Below are 13,820 nucleotides of genomic sequence, written 5' to 3'. Positions count from 1 at the left end.
TGGAATTTCTAAGAGATGCCCTCAGGGGACAACCTATAATAATAGCACGGTTTGTTGTCTTTTTCAACTACAAAGAAAAAACAAGTAGTTCTATATTAGATTAGATTATTAGATTATTGGTGTCTCTTGCTCAGGAGGTTGAGCGGTGCGTCATTAAATGTCCACACACTGATGCGTGTGTACATCGGTGTGTGAATGTGTTAAAGAGCAGTGTATATAATAAGTGCTGTATGAATGGGTGAATGTGATATGTAGTGTGAAGCGCTTTGAGTGGTCGATATGACTAGAAAAGTGCTATATAAGTACAGTTAACAAATCTACATCTGCAAATTTTTTGTATTTTTATTACCTCATTATGGATACAAAGAAAAGAACCGGTGATAACTTCATGATGCTAAATTTAAATGTATACATTTAAATATAAATATAAATATTAAAATATATATATATGTAGAACTTAAAATCTCCACACACTGAGGATTTTTAATTAGTTTCTCAGTATATTTTTAAATAATAAATACATTTTTTGTTTATAAAATCAGAGGGATTTAAGTGTTCAACGTTCACCTAGCTTAAAGGCTCTGGAGGGTGCTGGAGGTGCAATGAAAAGTTGAAAAGAAAAGAAGAATTTGAGTCAGCACAGTCTATTTAATTACTTTTATGTGCTTTTGGTCATAGAAGAAGCAGCTTTGAGTGCATTTCAGTAATTATCTGCAGTGCAAAACATTTGTTCATCCCTGACACAAGATCATGCTCAAGGTATTCAGTTCAATTTCATGTGTAGACTAGAAAGATGGAGGATAAGGGATACAATGTGTGACATAAAGAAAAAGAAACATTTAATACAATATACCTTTAACAATAATACTATGAACATCTGGTAAATGCTATCATGCCTCACAACCCGTCTGATTTAATGACACTATGAGCTTTAGTCTGACATGTCCCTGCTATGCCTGCTGAAATACACCCAGTGAATACTGTCTGATGAATCCTGAGGCCTTACAAAGAGGCTCCTTTTTAATCACCTATGAATGAATGTGAAGCTGCCTACTGCAAACTGTAAAGTCAATGACCCAGAGGGTCTCTTAGCATGCTAATGGGTCAGACCCCCGACTCTGCTGAAGTGGCTACGTCACTTTGGTCTGAAAAGCGCAGGTTTCTGGCTAAACTCTAGACCCAATCATGTTTGACCTATTCCTTGACATTTTAGTATTGACATTTTCTGCAAATTAGAGCTGTGAGCCACTGGCCTCAGTTTAAAGCTCCACGGGTGATCTCAGAAAAAAATGATCAGCGCTTAACCTTTTAATTATTCTTTCTTCTACAACCAGGGATTTACCTTTAGCTCAGCTCTGTGTGAGACAGTCTCCTCTTTATATGAAGATAAATGAACCTCCAGACATCTGAGAAAACTTGAATAGATTTAAATGTCTAATTCAAAAAAGGCAGCCAGAAAATACCGGCAAATTTTACTGAGTGTCTCAATCATATGATGAGACATTCTAGTTGGTGCATATGAACCAAAAGCTTGCTATATATGTGAAGAAAACTCAAAGGGCTTACAACTAAAATTGTGATTGTATCAAACAACTATAGCATCATGAGGAGAAAAACTGCTGCGTGTCACTTGAGTCACTGTATTCCTACAGATAGAGCAGTGCTTTCCAGGCTAGTAAAATCACTAACTTTTGAGATAAGCAAAAGAAGAAGTTTACAGGTAAAGTCCAGTGGAATCATTTCAGCCTGATAAATGAGATGCAGCTGTGTACTCAACTGTGGTGGATGAAGTATTCAGATTCAGATGTGATGGACAAGAGGCTTACATCAATATGGAGGAGAAAGTTATATTGAGCATGTAGAATGTTGCTATGACCTTTCCTGGAAAAAAGCTTTATATGGTCACATGTAGACAGTTGGACAGGGCTACAAGGTTTGGTTTCCTATTAAAGGGTTAGCCCAGAAAATCATCTCTGTACAGTCAGGTGGGTTTACAAGGGGCTGACTTTAACACAAAGTCAAAAATGACTCAGCACAGGCTTTTAAATCCTGGTATTGGTAAAAACATACCAATAAATCACCATCAGATTTTTTTCTTTAAACTTTCAACTATTAGTATCAGCCTCAAAAATCTACCTCCAGGATGGCAAGTCCCACTGATGACAAAACTGAAATTGATGTGTAAAATTGCTGGGGTGCTCCTTTAGCAGCTAAATTACAAGTGACAATCTACTATACTTTTTCAATTAAAGAATGTCACACTCTTGTCAGAACTACTGTATGTGGCCTCTGGACTCATTCCAGACACACTCAGCCCCAACATTCATACTGTAGTCTTCAATGCTGGCACATGATTGTAAATTAAGGCATTTTAACATTTGATTAAAAGATGAAACCCTTGAATTTTCAAGTTTTTGTAAATTAGAGCAGATGATTTATCAGCATGTGTTCAAGCATCATGTTCTAACAGTATAAGAACTATATACTCATGTCTGAGTACTTAGAATATGAGCTCAAGGTCAAAGCAAAGTTTTGTGGGCAATTACAGCTACAATGAATAAAATAAAATGAAGTATAAATCTATACTCGACTCCCAGATGTTTTCAGTCTTTATATTTTTAAAGCGTCATTAACTGTCAATTGAATTGTATCCCATGCACTTTATGTACGTTTGGTTATCAATACTCCCATTTCATTTCACTAGAAACCTTTGTGGCTTTTTAATAGCTGCTGTTCCACATCCACCATCTGTTTGCAGTTGACCTGATGCACTTTTTACACCACACTGCTGCTATAACCATGGCTGCGTGATACAAATTGATTCCCTCGTGTTGTAAAGTACCCATTCTGTGCAATTTACTCCAGTGAGGCTCCGGTGTTATGTGTGGATTATAATAACCATCCTCTTCATTAGGAAGAACACTAATGCTGGTGGGGGGATGTGGAATGTAGATAATGACCTCTGTAATCTGCCAAATTTAAATGATGTCCTATACAATGAAGCAGCAGAAGCTTAATGCTCTCTTTTATGGTGGTGACTGAGTAGGTGTTCTCACCACAGCTGAAGGTTTTCCCCTAACATGACATGAGTCACATATTTTTCCAGTTCCTGCCTTCAATGCATGGATACGTGTGACAAGGCTCTCAAGATCTTGTGTGTTTGAATGCTCAAAATAGATTTAGTGAGTATTGCCAGTCAAAAAGCAAATCTTACATCACTTACCTGAGACAGCTGTCAAAATGTGACATGGCTTGATGAGGCACACCTCTGATGATTTGATTGGTGTTTGAGGAGACACCTCATTTCAAGCTTATAACATCATGGAAAAGTGCTTGTAAGTTAAGCACAAGTTATGTCCTAAAATAAAAAAACAGGTCATCTAAGTTTAAGTTCTGCTAAAGTTCAGTGTTAAGCATGAAGCAGTGTTAATTTTGACTAACTTTCATTTGGCAGCAACGCCTGTAGGCCAGCAAGACAACATTAACAAAAAAGTAAGCTAATGTAAGCTAATGTAAATGTTGGATAACATTAACAGTAATGTCCCTTTAAGGAACATCTAGGGGAAGATTTACATACATAACAACCCTGAACTCACTGCTACAGAAAGCAACACAAAATTGCAGACTGAAAGTAATGCTAACATTACATCCACAGCCTTTAATGATGCTACGTTAGCATGTTGTTTTGTTAGTGTTAGCAAGCTGGCTGTTTGTGGTTTGTCCCAGCTGCTTTGTTGCCAGTTCTGTCTTCCCTAATTTTCATTGAGGGTGTGGTCTATAAATGTTTAACTTTTTACCTCCCAAGAACTCATTACATTAGCTAACCTTATTGGAAGAGATGTTACTGAAATGTGTAACAGGTCAGTTTGAAGAAGAGACAGTTTTGGGTGTTAGAGGATATTATTTTACCAATCAGGATCTACAATATGTGATTTACAAGTTGTGAGTTGTCTATATTTCTAATGTTTTTCTGACCTTCATGTCTGTTTGCTAGCCTCAATAGTGGAGCAGAAGTGGTGGTGTCAGATGCATCCGTGCCTTGATGGGGAGGAATGCAAAGTACTTCCTGATCTGAAGGGCTGGAGCTGTGCTACAGGGAACAAGATCAAAACTACTAAGGTAAGTTCAGGAAACAAACCTCTCATTTAAACGGTACTATATTCAAACCTGTTGAATATGACCTTACACGCTACAACTCTTCAAAGTCAAGAGGCCGTGGCTTTTGTTACAGTCGTCTGCCCTGCCTTTACCGAAAAACAGCTAATGTTTGCAGTCGGTGCTCGGACCCCCATGGGGGCCTGTAATCAATGGGCTGCCATGTCTCCTTAGCACTTTCAGGCCACTTTGAGCACCCAAACTGGCCAATTACTCACTCCAATTACCTGCTTTTAACGTTGTAACATGATGCCCGTATCCTTCACTATGTTATGACGACCCGTGGACTTCAGTTCTGCCTCTCTCCATGTACTTAATTATTTAAACTGCCCGCACCACACCTGCCTGGAGCCAGGAGCCTGGAGCCTGGGGCTATTGATTCAGGGACTTGTCGGGACCTCAAAATGGGATATATATTATTTTTTTTCTTTTAGTGGTCCATGCTTCTTAGACAATCCTGTCTGGTGATGTCTGGAAATAGATTTTTGTAATCATCAGGTTTTGATAAGACCTTAAAGTGTGAAAGCTAAATATATCTTTCCTTTTGTTTGTCTTTTGTAATACGGATGATTGGAAAGATTTCCGCGGACAGAGACCAGCTTTGGTAACGTCAGATTCTTCATAGCGGAGTCCAGGTAATAAATCTTATTTTTGTTGTTGTTTTGTCTTTAAATATTTGAGGGTTGTACTGTCTTTATTCATTGTGGACCTAACTTCCAAATGAAAAGTACAGGAATTCCCAACAGGGATCCTTACTGTGTATCATTATTACTTCATTGTACAAATAGAATATTTGCACATAATTTACTGTATATTGGTACTTTCTATTTTCATTAAAACAGATGTGTCAAATGGTATTATTAACCAACATTCCCAATGGTGTAACTACACTAGAGATAGAGTGAAGAGTGAATAGAGGTGTGCGATCCGAAAAGACAACAGCAACCTGTTCAAAGCATCAGCATTACCCAGTGGAATTATCTCGCACACCTTTGAACTCAGCCAGAGAAACAAGTTTCTTAAGTTTCAAATCTTTCTACAGACTGCCTAAAGCAGCGGAGGGTCACGCTTTCTTCTTCACCTCTGCTGAGCTTTTGGGAAAACAGCACAACATAAACCCGGAACCTCTAGCAATACTGACCTCTATCGCTCTGTATCATAAATGCATTCATACAGACTGGAAGCACCTTGAGGATTCAAAATGTAAACAATACAGTGACTGGCTACTACAAAGCCCTGGACAAATTTCATAGTAATAAACAGTGTCTGGCATGCAAAGATGCTGAACTGCTATGCTAACTTTTGTACATTTCCAGCACCCAAGTGGCAGCAAAAGGCCTTTTAAATTTGTAAGCACAGAAATTGTAAAGGTGACATGAATAGACTGCATACAGTGAGTTGCTTTATACCAGAGGGATAAGAGTGAATAACGATCTAATGTTAGTTAACAACAGTGCTCTGTATAAACAGCACTGCTGTTTACAACACTGTTTGTACTCCTCTTTAAACTTTATATTTGTCTGTCCGTGCTCATCTTGCACATACCAGACACAATTCTGCTTGAGCAGATGAGGAAGTCTACAGTTTTTCAGGCTTAGTCCAGACATACACACATACATATTAAAATAGGAGTTTTCCTCTTTTGTTCAAAAAACAAAAACAAAAAAAAATGCATCAACATCAAAACATGAAGAACACTGTCAAGCACTGTCAAGAGTATGCCAAACCAACAACTGGCGATATAACCTTAACCTTTAAGCCATGTTGGCTAATCAAAAGCCTGGAAAAAAATACACATATTACTGGTTTCAGCAGGCTAACATCAATAGTGCACTGAAGCCAAAAACTCTGGAAGGTTTGTTTTGCTCTTTAAGTTGCACTGAAGAGGATTTTAAAGTGCTGCTGTTTCATCGTATCTACTAAATTATTTTGATGGCACACTTTTAAGAAAAATGAGATCATTTCAGGAAAAATTTGTGCTTTCTACGACAATGCTGCTTCCTGCCAAAGTGTGTGGCCCCACTGGGGTTACCAGAATCTGAAAATTTGAAATTCTACACATAGTGGCTCTAATGTAATCCACCAATAATAAACCGAGGTTGCACTATACAGGTGTTTTTCATTCTCACTACCATAGATTATACAGATTAAGCCCATTTTCATGATTTTGTTTCAGATGTTTGGGTTGGTCTTCATTATCATTTTATCCTAACTGAATCTTGGATTGCATTTGCTTGTTGAACCAAGTCCTTCAGAATCCCATCAAATCAGAATTGGTCTCGCTTTCAAAATTTGCAGTAATACAATAAATAACTAAAACTCAAACATTCAAACATCTCTAATAACCTTTTGTTAGGTGAGAACAGAGGCAACTCGTAGCTACATCCTGAAAATGTCATGAGTAGTAGAAGATATGAGATGATGATTAATGTCAGATATTTTTTAAACATTTGCTAAATGGCAGCCACAAGTGGCAACCTGAGCCAGTCTGCTCCTGAGTCAGTTGCTTATTTTACTTTTGGGATAAAACTACTGAGATGTTTATCTGTGACATGTGAGACATGGTGTACAAGTACAAAAGAATAGATAACACACACAACAATATCTAAAGCAAATCAACATTATCTTATATTAGTCCCTATAAGCTATTGGTCATACCAGACCAAATAAGACTATAGCAGAAAAGTTACTGAGCACAGTGAACTGGGAAACATAGCATTTCAAAAGTTATGTAGCTTAGTTTTAAATGTATCTCATACAAGAACCTTGATCTAAGTACTTGAGGCCCTGAATCAGAACTATCATTTTAATAAGCTTAAAATATTGGCGTGATATTCATATTCAAGTTCAACTAGGGCTTTTAAATTCCTGGATGATTTGTCTATAGAGGAGACAACACTCTTCTGGTCTCTTTGAACCAAATCCAAACACCAAATCCACTCTAGTGATAAAGAGTGATTGCTCTTTTAACTCTAAACTAATTAAAACGATTATAGAAAGAGAGCTTTTATACAAAATCTGTTGACGTGAGGGCTGAAGGAGATAGTTATCCAACCTGCTGGTTTAGTTGATTTGTGTCACACCACAAAATTTCTGAGCAGTGAATCCTTTCAAAGCTCAAAAAAATCAACTCTTACTGCTACTTGGGGCAGTAGAGGTGAAAAGGTTTCTGGTGCAATTTCACTGTGACAACAGCCTCAATGCCTCTCACAGTACTGTTTACCTGTGTTAGTAGCAGGTGCAGGTTTTCATGTCATAACATTAGGTGAGCCTGACAAATGAACACTGAACATTTTCTCCTCCTATAAGTGTACCCTCTCCTTCATGCTAATCTGCTAAATTCCTATGCTACCATTAAAATGAATGCGGCACGACTTCTCTCCTATGAATTTTCCTCAAGAACAGTCATTATAAGTTTTGATTTGTGGTCATAATTCCATGTTAGCTCTGACTAACTTAATTTGAGTAAAGGTGAAGTGGCGGGGTCCCTGCTTACTGTTTCTGCTTATTTTACAGGCAGATTCTCACATAAAAATCCTGCCTAGTGCAGCTTTAAAATGGCCATTCTGTGAAAATCTCCGGTCTCGGTAGTTACAACACAAAACATATTGCTGAGAAGGGCACTGCAGTGTGCCAATTACACGGCTGAATTACACAAACACAAGCCCATGCACCTGCTGTGTTAAATCTTTCAGCCAACCTTACTTCAGGCACTAAATGGAAATGAATCCTTTGCCAGTTAAATTAGCACTTGTCAGCCACCAATTAAACGAACGCAACACCCACTGAAGACTTAGTTTTCCTGTCTGTATTTTTAGCATTGTTTCAGACAGTCACTCAAATACTATTAATGATCACCCCCCCCCCCCCCCTCCCTGAGGTAAGATACAGTGTATATCCTTCTCTGAAGACATTTTCTCTTCTGACAAGACGCTGCTCTGCTCTTTGTCGTTTCACCGTGGAATTATTCTCAAATTAGTACCACATTAATCACAGTGACAGCTAGGAATGTAAATGATTCTGTAAAGCGAAGAATTTATTGCAGCCTGTTCAGCAACCAGCAAAGTGCTGCAACAACCCTAAATTTATGGAAACTCTTTACCCTGTGTTTGATATGATTATGCAGGTTTTCTTGTCAAGTGGTGGCCTGATGGTTTTTGGATTGTTTTGCTTTTCTGCATAATTGAGAATGATTTATATGATACTGTGCAGTGCCACGCTGCTGCTCTGCCCTGTTCGGTGTCAAACGACCCATTTGTGAATTAATCTAACCAGGCTGTCAGAGCTGTCTGTTTCCTATCAAAAGTTCAGCATCGACAATGGAGCCTTACAAGTTCGGTGGCAGCTTCCCTCAGTCCGTCAAACCTACATGGCAGCTGACAGACGGTTGGAATCGATAGCGGACGTCGTTATGAAGGTTGTTATGTTATGTTCCTCGAGAGTCTTTTCCAGAATGTACTTTTGGAAGAGCAGAGGAGCTGCCAGTCAGCCACCGCGCTTCATGACAGGCAATTTAATCTCAAGGAGAATGGAGGTCTTCAGAGTATCTGACAGCATTGAACTAGGGGAGAGAAAGCCTCAGTGTGGAGCACAAACCCAATCTGCAGCATCCTTTATCCTGAATACTGTACAACATTCTGATAGATCAAGATGCTGATAGTTCAGGCCAGTTTAAGTCTTACTGTATAGGTCCTCCAGGTACTGGAATGATACTGAATCTGAAAGAATCCCACAGGTGCTTTCCAAAATGTGACCTTAATGGAGTTTGACCTGTGTAGATTGTGTGAAAAGGCAAATTTATGGTTCTTGTTAAGCAGCTGATGATGTTACCAAAAATACAAATAAAATTTTGACATTATCTTGTCAAAATTGTTGGCAGTTTTCAGTTGCTTAGGATGGTAGAATTCATTGAATTGCTGATTTAAAATAGGTTCTCCCTTCCTAACATCATGAACAAATGATCATATTTTCATGAAAACTGCTGGGAGTACCCAGAGGATGAACCTTAAAGCTGCTATAATCAATATTTACGTTTATGTTCTGACTAACTCATTGTATGAAGGGTATCTCATGAACATAATGCAGTTGAGCATTTAGCAGCTAAAGAGCTAGATAATTCCCCCAGACGTTGGTGGAGAACAAAAACAGAGCTAAAAGGAGAGTCTATATGGGACTAACATCAGTCAGATGACCAGGCCATGACTCCTAATGAATGCGAATGTTGATTCATATTTGTGTCTAAATTGGCAACTGTTTCCTAAACCGTCAGTGTTGTGTTCATGGCTTGTTTCCACTGCCCCAGGTATCCAAGAAGATAAAAATGTTTAGTCATATTTTTCCTAATAGTGGAAAACCTAAAAAGTAAACTGCAAGAATGAAAAGAGGTCTCAATTATGAAAATTTATCTGATTTTGTAGATGTTTTGACAACATCTTTGACATGTCAATCAGTGTGGGCGGGAGTCTCATGTCTTCTTTCCTGGATTTTCTGTTGATAATGCAGAGTTGTATTAATGTAGGTCATGCTCTTTTCTTTTAATCTATTGTTTTCTCTGTGTTTGTGTGTATTATATCATTAAGACAGACATTATGTAGAATATATCTGTATTATTTCAGCATACTGAAATGAATATCCAGTGTTTCTAGATTTCTTAAAACATGGGTGGTGTTTACATGCTGGCATAGCTCTGATGGCTTTAATTTCATTTTAACACAATTTTCTTCTGTTACAGGCAAATCAACAGTTCTGGTCTTGGTGTTGGATCATCAAAGGAGAAGAGAGTAATGCAGAGGACCTTTCTGTAAATAGAGACTTCCTTTCTTCTGGACTGCACTTAATCTTTGGAAAACTCTGAATGCTTCTTCTTGAACTCTACGGACATCAAAAAGAGGAGTAGATCCTATTAAAAGTACTGATCATTCAACACTTCTTTTTGAAGGACTCCATATGATTAGCCTTACCGGACAACAGGATTTATTCTCTGACATTGTACTGCTTGTAGTGGAATACAACGGTGAACTTTACCTAAATGTTAATTTGTAGTTTTATGTTCTTCACAGGGGATTTTGCATCACAAGATGACCAGGGTAAACAGCAGGTCAGTATGTTGTAAGCATCGCAAACATCTATACAAGTTGTGATTTCGTTTTATCAGTCCATTGTGACTTTCATCTCTGACAAAGTGTAGCTTCAAAGGTTCAAATATTGATGAAAACATGTGGCTAGGCAGCGGATATTCTGGGTGATTTTCAAAGTAATACACAACCACATTCATCAGTATATCATTAATACTTACTGCTGAATTGCACCCATGCTGTAAAAAGTATAAACTGATCAAACCTATCAGCTGTTAACAGACAGAAAGTTGGATCCAGTCGTGGTTTATTTTTCCTCTGAAAATCACTCTGCCATTCCTGCCACTTATAACAGATTTTGGTTTTGTATCACAGCTCTGGAGTTCCGATTCTAGAGAACAGCAGTGTAAATTAAAACACGCAGCATCTGGTCACCAGCTGGGTGATAACTTCAACTACGTTCCAACCAAAACTGTTTTCAAATAGTTACTCAAGTATGATTTGCTGATCACCTTTGAGTAGGTATCGCTAACACTTCCTTTGTCTGTGTAAGTGATGACATCAGTAATAAACTATGGTTGTGTAACTAAAACCCTGTGTCTTTAAAGCATCTGTATGCAAATAATGACTACTTCTTAGCCATGCTAGCAGTGTGGCTTTATGGATAGCCATGCCAACCTGTGTAGGCATATCAGTGGGGCTGGTTATATTTGTGCAAACAATTAGGTTACAGACTAATTCATTTACACACTTCTCTGCATATTCGACAACACTCATTTTTGAATAGACAAATACAAAGTAGTAGTATTTTAGTTAGTATTTAGAAAAACACAGAAGGTAAGATAACATTAAAGCTAAGAGTCTCATCTAAAGATTTAATTAAGACATGAGGGTATTCAGGGTCAGTTATGTGTAAAGTGTTCTATGTGAATGGTTCTCAGTGGAAGGAAAAACAAGTGAACACAATCTAAAAAAATGAAATCATGGAGAGTGTTTCTGCCTCCACAGCATGCACTATCTGTGCATATTTATTTATTTTTATCAACGGTGATTTCTTGCTGTTGTGCGTCAGTATCCTGCACCCCAAGCTTTTGCCTTCACTGTCCCAACAGCAATTGAGCCTATCTTTAATTATGAGTCAGGTCTGGTCCAGCATTAAAAGATACTTGCAGGTAACAGGTTGAGCTTTGCCAGTCCAAAGATAGTATAGTGAACTGGACTGCAGGATTCTGTAAAAGTTACCAGATTTCCAAATTCCTTGTTATTATCAAATGACTGTCATGCATATAAATCTATAATTCCATGTTTTATATTTTTACTATTTTTATTTATCGTGTAAAATGTTGAATGAATAGTTATAATCTATACTGAGTTGTCAGGTTGTTAGGTGCACCTCCTGTATCTTAACCCTATCCAATACGACAGCCCTGCAATAAATTCTGCCTGTATAAAGCTCACTGCAGTATATTTAGGTTTTGTTGATACTGTGTCAGAGAGGTGTTGATTCAGCTGGTAATTGTGGAAACTCTATTCAGTGGTGGTGTTGACAGGACTGACTGGGCCTAGATCTAGCTATGTGTACTAAACAGACTGGCAGGTCATGTTTGACAGTGTATCCTGTCTTATAGCATCTGCAGAGAAATTCTATTACATGTATAAAAATAGTCCAAGCCTGTTTGTCAGTGTGCAGATTTTACCAATCCATCCATCCAACCTTCAGACCCACACAGCTGCACAAAGTGTTTTAAGTTGTCTGATGACTCAGTGTGGGTTCAGTCATGTTTGGTCTGCTGCTGTGCTGTCATCTCAAACTCCACAGTAACATCAAGGGTCCTTTACAAACTCCTCACCTCAGAGGGGATGCTGAAGTTATCAAATCAACAGGCAAAGTTGGTTTTCAGCACTTCTGAAAAAAGCCCGTTGACTCCTGTTATCACAGTGGGTGAAATCACGCAGTGTTGAGAAGTGACACATGTTGATGTAAATCAGCAAGCAAAATGGTCAGTTTATTTTGAAATGCACAGCCCTGCGACAGATTTATGCCTGCTTTGTAGTTTCTTGTTAAATTGTTTCAAATCATGGTCTCTTTTTCTCACCCTCCCTTCCACAACAAGAGCACCATCTGTTATTATCATGTTGACCCATTCTGAGTCCAATCTTTTTTCTTTGAAAAATGAAACAATCCTGTGGATGATGACTTTACTTTTTGTTAGTCCTTTGAGGGGAATTGGTGCAGTTTACTCCTACTGAAAGTGGTCCCAAATCACAAGCTGATGCTTCATCACAGAAACAGTCACTGCAGTTTCGGCAGCAATTTTCTAACTAGGCAGGAGACAACAGCAGGTTGTTTCATCTGCCGCAAACACCCAAGTGAGATTGTAAATTAAAGCTGCTATAATCTACGTTTTATATCAACAAAGGATCAAAAGATGTGTAATGTGAACGTTGTCACTCTTAAAACTCTTTGCCACATTAGCTCTGGTCCTTGAACTGGTTCCGTTCCAGGATTCTTGGAACCTTGGTGCTGTCTAGCAAACCAGCCTGTTTCTCCGCCATTTTTGAGCAGAACCACTGTAATCAATGATTCGGCTGTTGCACAATATATGACTTTCCATGGCATTTCCAAGTGGTATTAATGTTGACACCACTTTTGCAAAGAAGGATATACTAAGTTTCACCACTGCTCTCTACAAAGTTCACCACTGGAAACGTGTTTAGATTATCAAACAGACAATGAACCATTGGTTTGTTTCTAGCTGCTAGTGGTAGCATTAGCAACATAGCTACTGCTATCAGCTTGGCTACTGTCCAAAGCAAGACAAACTGTGAGAATATCAATTTGAACTAGAACTAGAAGCCTTCTCCATAGTCAGACAGTCCATAGGGATGTCCAAGACAAATTTCAGTGGGCTGGTGAACCATAAAAAAAATCCATAAAGTCAGTCCCAGAGGAAAAGTCCAGGGCTGAATTCCTGTCCTAGTCTCCATCAAGTGAATGCTTGTTCAAGGTTCGCTCTTGTTTTACTACAGTTTCTATCACATCCCTCTTCACTTTCTCAGTCTCCTCCAACAATGGGGCTCTTTCTTTTGCTAGGTAAAGTTTCCACTGTCCAACCGTCATTTCGAATACCTGGGGAAAGCTACTGATAGCTACCAGGGAAAACACAGTGCTGTCCTCTTACTGTTTTAGTTGCATGGTGGCAGGTGTGCTTCCTCCTTGCCATAAATTGAGCCTTATATTCCCCAAAAAGTCATACCAGGTTGGCAGCCAGAACTGCATAGTGAAAGTGAGGCATATAGAGAACCAACCTAAACTACAATGTCATTATTCCGTAGCCATTACTTTGTGCAATCAAAATTTATTTCATAGTGATAAGTTAAAACAAAAAAGTTATTCATTGCCACTTCACTGCTCAACTGCTCTTTCTCATAGCACCCTTGCCAAAGGGTAGGTTTAGTTATTTTACATGGGACAGTTTTGAGGGTAACAATGGTGGATGTGACAAGTGAAACAATAGAGTTGAGTGTGTGATATCTTGCCTGGATGTATGATTTAAGAAGATTATTTAGAGAAACTGTAGCCTGCTTATT

At 38.4% G+C, this 13,820-nt stretch overlaps 1 protein-coding gene across 1 annotated transcript in view; it reads left to right on the top strand.

Moving 5' to 3' along the window:
- tafa2 (TAFA chemokine like family member 2) overlaps positions 1–11,686 on the top strand; it is a 58,847-nt gene extending 47,161 nt beyond the window's left edge. Inside the window, exons 4-6 of the mRNA XM_018702859.2 lie at positions 3,995–4,119; positions 4,734–4,790; positions 9,887–11,686. Of these exons, the coding sequence (XP_018558375.1) occupies positions 3,995–4,119; positions 4,734–4,763 (155 nt within the window). The 3' untranslated portion in view covers positions 4,764–4,790; positions 9,887–11,686. The remainder of the gene's footprint in view (positions 1–3,994; positions 4,120–4,733; positions 4,791–9,886) is intronic.
- The last annotated feature ends 2,134 nt before the right edge of the window (positions 11,687–13,820 follow it).

Source organism: Lates calcarifer, linkage group LG18 (genome assembly GCF_001640805.2).
Source record: "Lates calcarifer isolate ASB-BC8 linkage group LG18, TLL_Latcal_v3, whole genome shotgun sequence".
NCBI classification, from domain to species: Eukaryota; Metazoa; Chordata; class Actinopteri; family Centropomidae; genus Lates; species Lates calcarifer.
The sequence above is the reverse complement of the archived record's forward strand: the minus strand, read 5'-3'. Positions and strand labels throughout refer to the sequence as shown.